The sequence below is a fragment of the Chaetura pelagica genome, unplaced genomic scaffold, assembly GCF_000747805.2.
Source record: "Chaetura pelagica isolate M959 unplaced genomic scaffold, ChaPel_1.0 scaffold137, whole genome shotgun sequence".
Classification (NCBI taxonomy): Eukaryota; Metazoa; Chordata; class Aves; order Apodiformes; family Apodidae; genus Chaetura; species Chaetura pelagica.
The window spans coordinates 2,282,992-2,300,278 of NW_009953947.1; the positions used below are offsets into that span (position 1 = coordinate 2,282,992).

Consider the following 17,287-nt stretch of genomic DNA (forward strand, 5'->3'; position numbering starts at 1 on the left):
TCCCTACACTTTTCTTTTTTTGAGTTTATGTCTGTGTTTCTCCATGTCTTTAAAATTGCATTTGAACTTGAATATATAGAATTTTCTGTAGCTATGCCTCGTTAAGATAAATAGTCCCTTTTTCCACATATTTTAGAATTAACTATTCCACACACAAAAATCTGAAGGACTACACCTTAAAAGCATTGAGATGCTCTCTGAATTCTCAAGTACCAATCATTGCTTCTAGATTTGAAGTAGAAGCATCCAATTGTACAGTAATGTAAAACCATATACAGTCCTAAATTTCAAATTTAAAACATTTGAGTCTTAACAGTCTTATATCTAACAATGAAGTAAAAATTTACTTATGCCCTTTTCCTGCCTTAACCTGAAAATAAACACATCTACAAAGAATGCTTTCTACCTCCCTAAGTCCTCCAAAGAAATTTAACACAGATGACAGTTCAAGGTCACTCAGAAGTGATCACAAAGGCCAAATCCAAGCCACTTCTAGAATAAGGTGCTGACTTATGCACTCATGTGTTGCTCGTTTACCTTCATAATAATAGAGGAGTAATATTATTTTAATTTTTTGAATGTTGACATCAAACGCAGATAGTTGTTAACCTAAATGATTCATATGTTGTACAGCAAATACAAATTATATTGAAGCATTACAAAGTGATAAAAGGTTGGAAGGCTATACAATTCCAGAACCTCTGCAAAACAACCACAGTTATATGCATTAATTTAATATTAATTTAATATCAATAGCCTGAAGATACTTGTAAATTCCAATAAAAGAGAGACATAAAAGAAGCCTAGAAAAGTATAATCGGAAGTTAGACTTAGTAGTACTTCTTCCTCAAGCCATCCCCAAGCCAAAGCAAGCACTAAAAGGATTAATTATCCCTCCCTGAGTAAGCTTCCAATCTTATATGGCAAAGTCTTTAGTCACATCTCATCCTTACTAAGTACAGACATGAGAGTTAACTAACCACACTTGTAAGATGAAGCCACCAACAAATTTAAAGAAAATACAGAGATGACCTGTCCTACAGATCTTGTCACAAACAAGAAGAGGGACAGGCAAGAAAGTCGCTTTTATGGAAAAACTCTTAAGAGTGTACTGAGCAGTTAAGCCACTGAATAAAGGAGATGTCACCATCTCATCTAGCATGCAGCCTCAGGGCTGTCAGAAAACAACTAACAAGAATCATAAACAAAGCTTGTTCTGATATCAATATGGAAGACAAGCATTCTGAGGTCAAAAGAAGTAAACCCATTTTCCTCATGCTCAGTCAGGACCATCTCAGGCAAGTTCCCCTGAAACCAAGCACATGTACAGCACTGTTTTACTGTTCAGTATTAGTCGCCACAGTCACAAAATCATCGAATGGTTAAGCTTGGAAGGGACCTTAAAGATCATCAGGTTCCAACCACCCTGCTATAAGCAGGGACACCTTCCACTAGACCAGACTGCACAAAGCCTCATCTAACCTGGTCTTAAACACCTCCAGGGAGGGGGCTCCCACAACCTCCCTCAACAACCTATTCCAGTGCCTTACTACTCAAATGGTGACGAATTTCTTCCTGATGTCTAACCTAAATCTCCCCTCTTTTAGTTTGCCCCCTCCCCCAGCTTTCCTGTAGCCCCTTCAAGTACTGGAAGGCTGCTATGAGGTCTTCCCAGAGCCTTCTCTTCTCCAGGCTGAACAGCTCCAACTCTCTCAGCCTGTCTTCACAGCAGAGGTGCTCCAACCCTTTTTTGCTTTAGAAAAAAACGCAACCGTTAAATCTTATATTAAAAAATATAAATACAATTTGCTTTACTAACTACACATCTTAGAGCCAACTACAACATGGCACATAACTAACATAAAAGTCTTATTATTTTTAAATAAATTTAACCTTAGCAACTTGTTTATAACTTCTTCAGAGGCAGCATGCATGTACAATTCACATACACATTTGGTTGGCAATCTAAAAATGTTACTGAATATTTTAAGAAAGTTTCAAGAGAAAATACTAAATAAAACTAAAAATATGGGTTAAACTAGATTATTTCAGAGTACCCACTAAATGTGACCTTATCTGTAATGGCAATGGCTCTTAGACACAACTTGAAAATGTTCAGTACAGAAAAGATGTAGACAAATACTTAAAATAGTTGTACCAAGATATTTTTAGTCACAACAATCTAGAGAAAAATAATAGAAGGAACATGAAAACAGTGGTAAGAGAATGGTTTTGGGAAAAACGCTACAGATGCAGTTAGGTGATGTAGCATGTGTAACAGTTTCTTCTCCATATGGAGGTTAAATTAGAATCTTTCACAGATTCTATTCTCCCGTCCTCCCCAGGAAAAGGATGTCAACCTATGCCAGAACATCCACATTACACAAAACCTGGCTCCAAATTCTGCCTCAATCAGGCTGCAGATTTGAAACACTACCTCCCACATCAACAACAAACACGATCATCAGTGCGTATTCTGAACAGATGTGACTAATAGCAAATGAAGTCTTTCCTCAGAAATGTCTTCCATGAGGGGTGTAATTAATTGTTGTTTAAAAATACTTCCCATTTGAAAAGGACAACAGTACTGCTAAAAGCTTCCATTTGTTCACCTCTAAAGAACCAATTTTCCTGCCAGTGCTAGCAGATGGGAAAGTGCGAGTTTATGGAAGCAGGCTCAAAAAAGACCAGGTTTTCTAAGACTGGTTAAAAGATTTTCACTTAGTAATGCAACAAGTAAAGAGCAATGCAATGCAGATAAAACAGACGTGCGTTAATACATGAATTATGCAGATATGATTGCTACATAACAATTGCTATATAACAATTAGATAAACCTTAGTGTACTTAAGATTATTTCAAGGAATACTTCTAAGGAAACTACCTATTAGACAGAAACCATATCCACCTTCAGTGACTAAGTTTCAAGATGAGCTTGGAACTCATTGTGAATACATTGTTAACAGACTTCTGTGTCATCATATTAATCTATGTAATTGAATACAATCACATAAGTGATCACATACATTACAATTAAATAAGTTAAAATGTTACCTACATAGCACATACTGGGGCATTTATTTGCAAAAATCTCCAACCCATTTCTCTCTCTCTTTCCATGTCATAATCTCCTCCACCTTCTGCTTGACATTACAAATGCTAAGTTACCTACAACAGCTACTCATATTCTTACCCTACTGTGTCATTAATGGTTGCTATCATGCAATATTCCCTTAATTATCTTACTGTAAATACCGTCCCTATGGCCATTAAAGAAGTAGAGTCGTAGGTCCATTTATGGTTGTTTTCCCGATATCCTCATTAGGATGAATATTAGAATTGGATTCAATATTACAGATCTGGTCCAAATGACTAGTAGCTAGCAAAGTAAAAAACACTTCCATACCAAGTTTAAAAACTACATTTATTCCAGTGACACGAATATGATGATGATGCTGCAATATGGGATATACACACACTGCTACCATCCATTCTGAGTCACCAATTTTCAAATGGCTTTCTGTGTCAAATTACATTTTCTATATACATACCCATATATTTAAACTTCCTCCTTTATCAAACCTAAAAATATTTTAGGATTTTAAAAAGCTTTTTTTATTATTATAATCACTGCTCTTATCTCATTAGCCCCTCAAAAATGGGCTCACTTTACCCTGCTAAATGCAGAACAGGAAAGAAGGGTCAATTCTTATCTTCTTCCTTTAATGATTAAAGTATCAAATGATCAGGAATTCTCACTGTCAACCTGATCTTGCAGTTTATTATATTTTAATGCAGTAAAACTACTAAACTTTATGGAAGAATATTAACTAGCTTGTGGTTTCTAACATAATTCTAAAACTTTAAGAAATCCAGATGTCTTCCTTATATGTCTATTTGACTACACACAGTGTAGCACAGACATGCTCACCTGCCAAAGGTCCCCTATAAGCCTTCCAGAAACCACCTAGGGAACTTAGGCATCTACTTCAGGTGAGCTGCTTCTTCAGCTAACACTCTGGTTGGTTACCTATATTGGGCTGATGAATCTGCTAGTTCATATTTACTTTTGTTTTCCTTAAAGTCAAGTCTATGTATTTTAAGAGCTAGACAGCAGTTTCTTCCTCTCTGAAGAAAAGATTGATGAGACCAATTATTTGTCCTAATAAGAAAGCATTTTGCTGGCATACTCTAGTCAATAGCAGTACCTGTCTGAGTCAGCATTTTCTTGAATAAATGGATATTTTTCATTATGCATTTGCTTGAAAAAATGAGAGTTCAGTCATTATCTGAGCCTGTCTTGAAGTATGTTTTGCTACTATAACATAGAAGAATTAGAGTACAAGTAAACATCTGACTACTAAGGGGGTATACTTGTCCACTCACATGTAGTTATTGCAGGATGGGAACAGTCAAACACAGCTTTTGCAAAGATATTAAAGCCTATGTTTAGAGAGCCAATTACAAGACTTCCATTCATGTTATGTGTATCTCTATTTATAAATAGAAAATATTGCATCTTAAATGTCTTAATAGTATCAGTAGTTTTATTCTGCTTTTTATTTATGAAGCATGTCAATCTGACAGATTCAAATAGTATATTGACATAGTTAACTACCTGCGGGTCCGTGGAGGCTTTGGTGGAGGAGAATCCTGTTTCTCAGCATCTGAAGAACTGACAGCATTCTCTGTATTATTTTCATCCTGATTAAAATAAAAACATTTCATTTATGGCTGTAAAGCTGAAACACACAATATTTAAACCATAAGGTTCAAAGATCTATAATGATACAATATAACATAATATTATGTATTTTTTGCTATGTTAGAGATAACTTTCAAAATTACATAGATTAAATTCTACTCTAAATTCACAATTTTATATTTTGTGCATCCAACTTCAATTTTTTTCTGATTAAACCTTTTGTTTTCCATGTATAATTCACTAGAGAAAACTCTCAAAAGCTAATCTTTCAGATTAATAGTGAGGAAGCTCCCTTATACCCTCCAAATTATTTATATTGAAAGCATTTATTTTCCAGTCAGAATATTTATTTTCACTTGTACAATCAGCTCACTGAAGATAACACCAATCTACAAGGCAGTAAGAAAATTAGAACTTCTGCTACTGCAAATTGACAAGTGGATAAGATTTAACACATTTTTCTAAAACATTTTCAAGTAATCTCCTACTTGCGTACAATGAAGTTAAATTTACTCAAAACATAAAGATTTTTATTTCATTTTAGGAAGACCATAAATATAAGAGATATGTTTTATATGTGTACACTTAGATTTATCCATACACATATGCATCTTCTTGTGGGTAAAATCCCAGTAGGCAGCTAAGCACCAGAAAGCCACTCACTCACTTCTCCCCCCCCCAAGGAGGAGGGAAGAAGAAAGAAAGAGTGAAGGCAAGAAGACCTCTGGATCTAGATAAAGTTGTTTAACAAGCAAAGAAATGGGGGAAGAGAGAAAGAAAACATACAAAACAAGCGATGCAAAAGCAATCACTCACCACTTCAAACAGGTCAACCTTATGCCCAGCCAGTTTCTGAGCAAAAGATGGCTAACCTCACTACATCCCCTTTTTGTCCCTCTATTATTGAGTATAATATTATACGGTGTTAGGGAGTATCTCTTTGGTTAGCTCAGGTCATCTGCCTGGTTGTGTCTTCTCCCAGTCTCTTATGCATCCCCCAGTCTACCACTGGGAAGGTAGAATAAGAAACAGAGGCAGCCCTGGCATTGTGCAAACACTGCTCAGCCACAGGTGGAACATGAGTGTGTCATCAGCATCGTTCTGGTCATAAATCTAAAACACAGCACCCCAAGAGTGGTTATGAAGAATATTCAACTCCAACTATACAAATATGTATAAACATAAACATATAACAAGAACAGAACATGCAAGAGTCTGAAGTTGATATACCATTCCCAGACATGTCACAGCCAAGATCTAACACGGAGATCCAAGGAGGACCTTAGTGTTACCTCACATTTAATATTAATTTTACCTAAAGGCTTTTCTTGCAGGAGTTTTCTTTTGAAAAGCAATTTTAAAGAAGAACCACAAACACCTTGAATCCATGTACTATATTTCAAAGCACGGCACAGGATCACGCAGCAGGGCCTACCATATGCCAGCCTACCTGTTCAAACTGGGTGAGAGAGACTGATGTTCTCTGGTTAAAAAAAAACAAACAAACCCAAACTAAAACAAAAAATAAACACAAAAAGAAACCCCCAAAAAACAAACAACAACAAAAAACTGCTTCAAATGAATAGTTGCATTTGAATTCGGTAAACATCTTCAGCTTTGGAAGATAATCCATAACAGCTAACTAGTCCATTTAAATTTAGATTTTCATTTAATTTACTAGACTTAAAGCAGTTATTGTATGGTTGCATCACTGGCTGCTAGAGTGAAGGGTCTATTACACAATTCCATTCCTCAGTGTACTAAGTGAAACTTTTCCTGTGAAGAAAAACAATTTTAATCTTTCTTATTGTTCTTCACTAACCTCCCCATTAACTAGCTGTCCAATACAGTATTCCAGAAGTACTCCAGCTGAAACACACCATTGTTCCTAAATCAATGGCTTGTGTCAGCCCTTTCAGTCAAATTACACAGGGAGTTCATTGTCCTGCTGAGGACTAGTTGTAACTATCAAGTTTTTTTTGGAGTGAGATTCAGTTAGCAGATAAAAGCCATTTACACTGAGACAACCAGAAGTGAAGATCCCATTATAGTCAACCAATGCTAGTTGGTTTTGAGCCACGAGACCCTCATAGTACTATTGAAGTGACTAGCAAATAAGCTGGTAAGGTCAGTTGGCCCCACTGTCTACATTTGGAGCTTGGACATCTAGACCACATGCAAAACCTCTTCTCCAAAGCAAATTCTGAATATTTTGTTTCCAGATCTGAGCCTTTCCATTTTGCAACATGAAAGCACACTCTTGATCTACTTACTAAAATAGCCCAGATTTTTTTATATTTATGTCACAATACGTTGCTTCTTTAAATCTCTTGTTATTTCTATTAATAATGATTTTTTGCTTTCCTGCAATAATGCACAAAAAACTAATAGCCATATCAGGTCAGCTGATCGTGTTGCACCTTACTGAACTAGAATTACTACCTGTTGGTTAGCTCTCAAAGCAAAGTGTACTGTGAACTAGGTTTTGAAACATGTAATGAACGTACTGGGGTTTGTATCATTTGTATTATCTAGCTTCTTGATAAACAACATTAATAGCAAGTCCAACACCTTCAGAGATTCACTGCATCAGCACTACCTTAACAATCATTCCCAGCAAATGTGCTGTCAAAGTGTCTAAAAATCATAGTCCAAAAAATGTAGAATGAGAAAAATGGCTTATGAGATACTAACAAAAAATATGCTGTTTTGATCCATAAACTGAAAGCAGAACCTTGTTACTTTAGCTAGGCACAAAGCTACCCTTTAAAATCCATTGTCAATTTTCTATGACTTACTGAAAAAAACATTAAGGGCCAAAAGAACTTTTAAAATCTGGCTGTGAATTATTGCACAAATATTCAATAAACCAAAAATAATCTTGTTTTCTAGTAATGGATAGAATGAAACTCTAATGTGCGAGGGACATACACAAGCACAAAGAGCATACAATTCTTTCAAAGAAAGATATTAATACCCTCCTCCCAAAAAAAAACAACCAATCAAAACAAACAAACAAAACCCAAACAAAACAAAAAACCCCAAACACTAGACTCGGTGCTTTTAAATACAACTCTCAAAGAGAAAACAGTGGATACCCCGACTTCATACATGGGGAGGCTTCAGGCAGATAATACATGCTCAGAAGCCTTCAATTCCACTTTAGGTTAAAATCAGGCTCAGTTCATTCTGTTCAAGTCATATTAAATCAGCAGCAAGAACATTACAGGAATTCTTGTCACCAAAAAAGGAATCCATTACTTTGCTTAACTAGCTTAAGAGACTGATGTTTCTATAAACATTTCATTTACTCATTCCCCAGCAAGTGAAGGGTTTTTTACTTCAAAGGTGAAGTTTAAGGCAGTAACCAAATACACTAACCCATGCAGGAAAGAAAAAAAATGCTCCTATCAACTTTTTGTTGCAACAGCATTTTAAAACAATCATGCTGTTATTTCTGGAGAAATACTTCTTGCTGAACTCTCAGAGCAAGCCTGTTACTTGTTCTCAGTTCTGCTTCAGGAGAGATTGTGAACAACTGGTATTTTGAGCACCCTTGAGTGATACCAACTCACAGGCTTCCTGTTCTGTCAGATGTAAAAATAAGTGAATTGACAAACATGCAGAACAAGTAGCACGAACAGAACAAAGGAAGATCAATTGTAAAAGGAAATGTAAGGTATCTCACAGGGACGACCTGATGCACTGAGAAGAGCAGATGGCAGTATTAAGCTTTACAGTCTTTCTAATCACAGCTTACTGACATCAGTCAAAATTCTCGTGCTTCTCTACACAGATGTTGCATTCTCAGGCAGAATACATTTTTGAGAAAATTTTCATCCTAGAAAAACCAGGACAACATACTTAGCTCACAAGGGCAATCACAGAGATTTTTTTTTCCATGGATTAACAAACGTGCAATTAAATAATTGTTCTGTGCAGCACCCTGATTTCTTAGAGAAGATACCTATGCTATTGTGGCAGGCTTTTCACCATAGGAAAACAGAAGCATTACCAATATGTGGGTAAACAAAAGAATAGGAGCTTTCCCCAGCATTTGCCTCTATATGCAGCGACTGTTGAACAGCTTGAGTTCCAACATTCTTGTTGATTTGAGGAAGCAGCTACTTAGATCAAGTGAAAATGCTCGCAGTTCAGAATTTCTAGGCATTCTGTTAAATTATGAATTTTTTGCTCAGGGATTGCAATGCATAATTTTCTTTTGGAACTCATAGTGGAAACATTTAAAGTCATTCAGAAGCTTTCTGTACTGGTAAAATACTAGCAAATTTACTGCAAAGACTCTTCCAGAAGTAATCTCATGGTTTCCCTTAAAAGGAATTGAGGCATTCCTTTTGCCCTTATCATAAAGCAGCATGGGAACCACAAAGCATCAGTAGATAAAAAGAGAAATATTTCAGACTGAAATAATGCACTCAAATGTTTCAGATTAAATAAAGCTTTCCAAATATAGGCAACAAGATAAAGGCCTCTAAAGACATATGACTTTTTAGAATGCTACAATGGCAAAAAATCTCTCTCCAAGATGCAAAAGAGCAAAGAGAATTTAAACAGCAAAGTCTCTTCACTTATAGTTTCCAAACCACTAACATTTTGAATATCAACATTCTTCTTACAGCATCCAATTCCTATACAGCTTCTGAAAGTGCAGTGAACCACAGCAACAAAGTCCCATCACTTTTACAGGAAGAAATACAAGAGAGACTTGAGAATACTAGCAGTGCCATTTTAAAAAAAATAATCTTTATTTTAAAAGGTTTGGGTTGGAAGTGACCTTAAAGATCATCTAGTCCCAACCCCCCTGCATGGGCAGGGACATCCCCCACTAGACCAGGTTGCTCAGAGCCCAAACCTATCTGCCCTTGAACACTTCCAGGGATGGGGCTTCCACAACTTCCCAGGGCAACCTGTTCCAGGGTGTCTTACCACCCTCACACTAAAGAATTTCCTCCTATTGTCTAACCTAAATCTACCCTCTTCCAGTTTTAATCCATTACTGCTGGTCCTCACTACAAGTCCTTGTAAAAAGTCCCTCCTGAGCTTTCCTCTTGGCCCCCTTTAGGCACTGGCAGGCGCTGAGCAACCCCAACTCTCACAGCCTGTCCTCATAGGAGAGGTGCTCCAGCCCTCAGATCATCTGCATGGCACTCCTCTTTTCCCAGGAGCTCCATGTTCTTCTTGTGCTGGGGGCTCTAGTCCTGGGCACAGCACTCCAGGTGCAGTCTCATGAGAGCCAAGTAAAAAGGCAGAATCCCCTCCCTTGACCTGCTGGCCATACTTCTTTTGAAGCAGCCCAGGACACAGTTGCCTTTCTGGGCTGTGAGCGCCCATTGCCAGCTCATGTTGAGCTTCTTGTCCACCATCACCCTCAAATCCTTATTCTCCAGACTGTTTTCAATCAATTCTTCACCCAGACTGTATTTCTGCTCGGGATTGCCCTGACCCAGGGTGCAAACCTTGCAAGAAATTGTTTATTAATACAAGCTTCTATTAGTGGATAAAACAAGGACATAAAGTACTGCAGCTTGCTTGTTACTGTCAAGAGACAAAATTAATACATATTTTTAAAGACACAGTAAACTTCTTACTTGCCTTTTAATCAGTTGTCCTTTTTCTACATACAGGACACCCAATTTAACAGAATTTTGTCTTATTCAGACTTCCCAATACAACAATGGTTCACTTCAGATCATGGAGATGATTCTAAAGTAACTCACAAAATATTCTACTTAAATAAATCTGGCTGATATCAGATGATCAAGACTAATTATCTCACCTATTTTTCAAAGCTTCCAAACACAAAACCAAGAGTAATATTTTCAAAACACTACTAACAAAACAAATGATGACAAGAAGCACACAGTTAATGACTTCAAATACATGACAATAGGGTCAAGAGTTTCAGTGGAAAGGGGGCTGAGTCCAAGACTCAGTTCTAATTTAGTTGCCTGATACTTTAAAAGTCTCACGGGGGAGGGGTTGGGGAGAGAAAAATAGTTCTAGTTATCACATTTAGCATCTGAGTATTTTCTTATCAGAAAAAAAAAAAATATGCTTTTGTGCAGCATTTTTATCTTCGCCCTGAAATTTAGCTTATATGGGGACTGCTAAATTATGCTGCCTGTTATCTGAAGAAAACTTTCTTGATGTCATTTTATTTACATACTTAGCATTATTTTAAGCACATTTATAATCCTATATTTTCACAATATATCTAACTGTATGGCAAGAGTATACTGTTACTACATTATACTTGATGATAGGTGCATTTTCTACATGTTTTTTAATCCATCTAACAATTTCTAACAGAAATTCCAACCCTATTATAAGACTATTTTCAAAAACCACACGTGCTTTTTTGTTGACTTTTTACAGTATTGTTTCCACCAGGACAAAGTTGGCAAGTCCCCAGGAACACACGTTCAGGATTATGTCTAAGCTATTTCCCCGTGAATACTGGTACTTGTTGCCAATCAGATTAACTGTTTTACTGTCATGTTACTGGCAAACATTGCTTACACAGCTTAGGTAGCTCAATGCATTTCAAACACTGCTTGAAATGGAAAAAGCAATGGGACAATAAAATCATAACAGTCCTACAGAGTACTCCAACTCTTCAGAGTGGTATCAAAATATAATAAAAGAAAGGTGAAAGAAAATTTCCTCCTCAGTTTAGTAGCATTTCCTATATAATGGTAATATATCAAAAGTAACCATATTCTTTTATTCGGAATTGTTTCCACAGAACATATTTAGAACCCTTCACATGTACATGATTCCACAGTTGCTGTACCATCTGCAGGCAGAGTAAGATCTGGAAATGAACCTTAGTAAATTACATTATATTTAGTAAGGTTCTTTCAAAAAAAACTGCATCAGTTTGTTTCCTTTTAAAAACCAAACACACATTCTGAGATGCATCTTACTTAAAAAAAAAACTCTAACACTCCTGGGTGTGGCAAGTGTGCCTTCCTCTTGCTCCCCCTTGAGTCATAACCACCAGTGGGGCTTGTGATGGCTGCATCCAGCTTATGCTGGGGGGATGGATGGCAACGTTGTAGCCCAGGACTGTCTGGAACAGTGACCCAGAGGTCTTGCTGGTGTACAAATGAGACCTAAGTCAATGATCTTACTCTACAGGACAGCCCTTGAGCTCTCCTGAAATGACAGCAGGCTGCTCACCAAGATCTCCCCTTGAGCAGGAAGGCCTCTCAAGGTTACTTCAAGGTTGAGACATTCCTTACCTCAGGAGATCCTCAGTAAGCGATTAATAGCATGCTGAGCTTTTAGCCAAGTGATATAAAGGACTGATTGCAGATATATATAATCCTTTAAACTAACTGTTGACCAAATCTGGGACTAGGATTGGACCCAGCTGTGCCTAGACTCCTCTCTGAGGAGTTTAGAATGCAAGGAGGTCCTTTCTGAACCTTGTGACTGAACAAGAATGTTTTTGTGACAGTTTTGTCTGATCGTTCTCTATGCAATAAATAGACAAGTGCATCTTGCAGTCAAATCTCGTTAAACCACTGTCAATTTACTGTTGAACTGTTAACTCACTGTTTTATATCAATGAAGTATATTATTGCTTCTGTCTTAGAACTAAAGTGCATCTCTCACTGTACCCACAACACAGGAAAACCAGCTGTTATACTGATACATACAACAGATGTTGCATAACACATCCACCTAACACAAAAAGGTACAAAGAATAACAAAATCACTGTCTCAAGTGAGCCTCAAAGTTTTGAGAACCAGGTTAAAGCTACAAGCAAATATTTAACCAGGTATCTGAGGTAGTAGACTACCTTGTAAAATCCAAACAGAAGCTAAGCCTATACCAGTTAATTCCCTGCAGGTCAATTTCCTAACAAACGAATAGTAGCAAAGTTGTTTTTAAGTACCAAATGTTTAGATACATGAAACTTTACCTATGAGACCTTTTTACTCAACCCTCCTGTGGAAATGTTCAGGCTACAATATGAAGAACAGCACTTCATAAAGCAAAAAAGGCTGCACCTAGTCAGACAAAGATTCATTTTTTGCCCTGTTTCCAGCAGTAAACAAAAGGAAGCTTACAGAGAGGAACATCCTTCCCTAGGATGCTCTCCAACAGTTTGCAACTCTGGAATTTAAGAGGTCAGAGGTCAGACAAAGTCATGGAAGATTCCAAGATTATAAGATATTCACCTCAAAGCTATAGGCTTTCAGCTGCAAGGAGCTCTGCATTTCTACACTGCACAAAGAACTGTATCGTTTTATTTAAGTTTGCCACGTGTCATTAATATCCTTTAGAAAAGGTTATTAGAAATCAGCTTTTTCCTGTTACTTAGCCTCTGTCATATCTAACTTCAGCTATTTCTTTTTCAGCTCAACTTGCCTGTTCTTTAGAGGGAGCCTTCTGACAGTTTTGATCCTTATTCAGATTTTTAATGCTTAGAATTCTGTAAAGACACTTTTGAGAGACCAGACCTGCAGATATCATTCCAGTTCCAAGGTATCCACACAATGACATTATCTGCTCTTACTAGTTTCCAAATAATTGTAAAAATTCAATTTAATTTACAACTTGATTCACATCCAAGTTCACATCCAAGCAAACCCCAAAATTCACACTCCTTCACTGCATATTCAGAGTTGAGATTTCTCCGTTTGACACTCATGCACATTACCTTTCTATCATCTATTTGTTCCTGTTTTATTGCTCAGTCACTCAAGCCTTGTAAGCTGTTCTAAAACCTCTAACAAATTAAAACAGCATTTAGCCCATCAGGCTTCTTGTTACATATGACTGAAGACCTCACAACTACTGCATGCACTGCTATAAATTCTTAGGAGTTAACAGAAGAGTCTTTTTTCCAGGAATGAAAACCATTTTAGACTTCCTAGAAAGCACATGATAGAACAGCTAAACCCCTAAAATTAAAGGGATTCTTACTAATAAAGGCAGATTTGAAAATGCTTCCAGAACCTTCAAAGGGTCCTGAAAGTACTACTCATACTCGCTCTAAAAATCTACAGAACCTACACGTATTAGTTACTGAAGGGACAAATGAAACTACTGAATACATAAACCAGTTCAAGGATAAAGGGATAAAGTTATGGACTGTGGAGGAGAGAAAGAATAAATTTGATTCAAAAAGCCATTTTTCCCCATAATGCACGTAATACCCAAGAAAACACATCTGAACATTAAATAGGGAAAAACCTAGGGGACATGAAATTTCAAGTGGAAGGACAGAAAGAAAGAAAAATCTTAAAATACCATCTTTACTAATGAAGAATATTATTTTTCCAAGTGTTTTTTTCCTCCTTTGTTAAAAGGGTAGAAAATGAAGCTTCCTGACAAAGGCATTAAATTATTTTTATTTTCTCCAATCTATTTCAGTGCAAAGAGTACTTCAACACAGTCTGAGAGCTTAAGATTGTTCCTTGCCAGTCCTGCTGCACTACATCCAGGCTGTTGGGCCACAACCAAAGCAGTATCTGACAGCACCAAATATGTAAGTCTCAGGTGCTGAGCCAGATCAGTGCTTACCTATCAGTTTAAAATTGGGCCCAACTCCACACTGGGGAGAAGGAAGAAAACTTCAATCAAGTTTTTACATTTCCATAAACATAGATCAGACTGAATTAATCTAGATACACAGATGTGTATTTTTTTGATTAATACATAAATATACGTATATGTAGAGTGGAGTTTTATTTTTAGTTTGCTCTTTATCATACCGTAACAAGTCATTTGCAGGTCAGGCTTAGACAAAATTCCATCTGCTGCCAATATATCAGAATCAGGGCAAGTACTGGCAACCAAAGCACCACATCAGCTGTCAACCACTGCCACCTCACCAAGGTAAAGGCAATATTTCACAATTTAAACATTGAGTTACAAGTCCTGCATTTCATCCATAATACAATTCTTTCTAATGCTTCCTCCACTGCAATTGTATTTGGTACCTGTGGTAAATGTTCCTTTAATTATCAGACTGAAAATTACAACCAAGTCCTCAGCATAAAAGTTTAGTGCAGGCTGCCTGTCCCTTCTCTGCAAAAAAACATTTGTAGTCCAAACATGTTCAGTATGTGCCTTAACACCATGGAACACTTCAAAAACTAGACTTCACAGAAAAATCTTGATCAGAAGCTAACAGCTACAGCTGATTGAAACTGATATGGAAAAGACATACCACTCCATCTGCAATCTTCCAGTCTGCACAGCTTTCATATTTTCGAAGTTGCTTTTCAAAGAGTTGTGCTATGGCTCGATGGACAAGTTCATATTGCTCCTATAGAAGGATACCAGATAAAAATTAGTGTATGAAATCTTTACAAAGAGTGCTGGTACATTATCTATCATAAAGATTTGTTTTAAAACAAACTATACCTTTGTTTGCACTGCAGAATGCCTTTGTGTCCTCATTTCCTGTATTAAATTAAATACGTTGAATTCCTCAGGTATTTTCTGAAATGGAGCAGAAAGTTGATTACATTGACACAACCGTTAGTCAGAACAGCAACAGAAAAGCTATTAGACATCCAAAAGTATGTTTAACTTTTGTAGGTAAAGCCTATCTGTTCTCTCCACATTGCAGCTATTCAGTTTTTTTAAAAAAAGCAATTCCTCTCCAGAACTGATTTTAAACATTTGATTTAGACCAGATGAGAGTATTTCAACTATTCTGAAAATACGACATCCAATGAAAGCATTAGTATGACAATGCAACATCAATGATGCTTCATAACTTAAAACACCCAGGAATGAAGTTATCCCTGTGTATTTGAAATATCAGGCTCTAGGAGCTGCAAGATTAAACAGACACTGAAAAAGCTGAATTCAAAATAATTTTACATTGAAATATATTTTAAAATATTTAGAATTTACAGTGACTTTTTAAATTAAAACTTGCTGTCAAAGTAAATTAAGTTCATACTTAATCATGAATGCAATGAAGCTAAACATTCAACCTCTCAAAAGAGTCCTGGAACATTTTAACCATTTTACTGTTGCAGAACATTTGGGAGCTCAATCAATTGCTATTATGAAATTACAGAATGCCACAAAATATCTTATTCCTTACCCCAGCTTTAAGCAAATTCCACGTATAATCTATGGCACAGATGGCTCCTGTTCTTCCACACCCTGCACTATGAACATAAACAGGTGTGTTAGAAATTATTTTTATTTTTTTAAAACCACACTATAACCTTTCTATTTCCAGAATTGACCAGAAAAAAAAATTAGCAAAATCAATCAACTACCACTTGAAGCTCACTCAACATGACATTAGTGTCTCAAAAAAAAAAAAAAAAAAATAGTGGTGCAAAATGGAAAGAGCATTGACGTTTTTCAATGCCAGCTGAAACTGCAACCATGAAAGATGCTTCCATGTTGACATTTTTATTGCCTCTTTTGTCACACTATTCCTAGTGCTTCACTGGGAATACCACTGCTTCAAGAGTAGGAATTTTGTCTAAGTTTAATGATAGATATGTTAAATGACAGAACCTAATATATTTGAAGACTATCTACAATTTTCTGATGTAGTTTTACATTTATTTTTTTTTCCTCAAAAAAAACTTAAATCTGAATGCTACAAAAAATTACAGTGAACTATCACATTTATTCTTTCTAATAGTATGATTTTATCTATTTTACACATTAAGAGTTATAATGCATGCATATTATTATTATTATACTGCTGGAAAGAACCAACCTCCACAGCTGTATTAACATCCAAGAGAAATAGGACAGAGTGAAGTGCATTTCAGTGCTAAGGAAGTTTTTTTTGGTTTAGACCTCAAATACTTAGCAACAAGTTAAAAAACTATGTAGCTAAAGACAGTAGATTTCTAAACACATTAAAAGAATAACCAAGCTCTAAAGAGTTTATAAGCACAAATAATGTAACAATTCCTTGCAAATCTGAAATAAGGTTTTTTGACATTTAATTTTTATCGCTTTAAAAAGCATTAAATATATTAGGCAAGAAATTCCCAGAGAAACTGTCAGAAGCATTCACCAGTTCACCATTTACAAATTCACCAAAACATTTTCACAGCAGTTCAGTATCAACAGTCCTGCTCACCAAATTTCAGGTCAAAGATGAAGCTGCTGCTCAGAAACACAGACTTACCATCCAGAAACTACAGCTTGCTGATTAGATATGTCTTTTTTGTCGTAAGTAGTGATGCACCTGCTATGTAGTCTCTCCTACTGAGAATGGAGCCTTCAATCCCATACCTGATTTGCCATGAGCTTCAAAATCTATTTTGTCCTAATGAGGATTTAAATGTCTTAAAAACCACATAACTGTTTCCCTTTCGAAGACTAATTATTTTCTGACTGATATTCTGTCTTAAACTGAAATAGAAACAAAATTTCACTGTAGCATGAGTTTTAAGACAATGAAGACTATAATTTTGAGCTAAGTTTTGACATGACGAGATATTACTTTTTAAAAACTAAAATAAATACATTTCTGATTTATAATCAAACTACTGCATCTCATATCAACAATCTAAACTGGAAAAAAACTAAAATGTATATGAACTGAAAAAAAA

General features: G+C 36.2%; 1 protein-coding gene across 2 annotated transcripts in view; it reads right to left on the reverse strand.

Annotated features, from left to right (window-relative positions):
• The window catches only part of PTPN12 (protein tyrosine phosphatase, non-receptor type 12), a 53,482-nt gene that overhangs the window by 15,711 nt on the left and 20,484 nt on the right, over window positions 1-17,287 (reverse strand). For both annotated transcript variants that reach the window (XM_010001796.1, XM_010001795.1), the window contains 4 exons: window positions 15,805-15,871; window positions 15,111-15,188; window positions 14,914-15,012; window positions 4,619-4,704 (listed from right to left, as the gene is read on the reverse strand). In XM_010001796.1, the coding sequence (XP_010000098.1) occupies window positions 4,619-4,704; window positions 14,914-15,012; window positions 15,111-15,188; window positions 15,805-15,871 (330 nt within the window). The remainder of the gene's footprint in view (window positions 1-4,618; window positions 4,705-14,913; window positions 15,013-15,110; window positions 15,189-15,804; window positions 15,872-17,287) is intronic.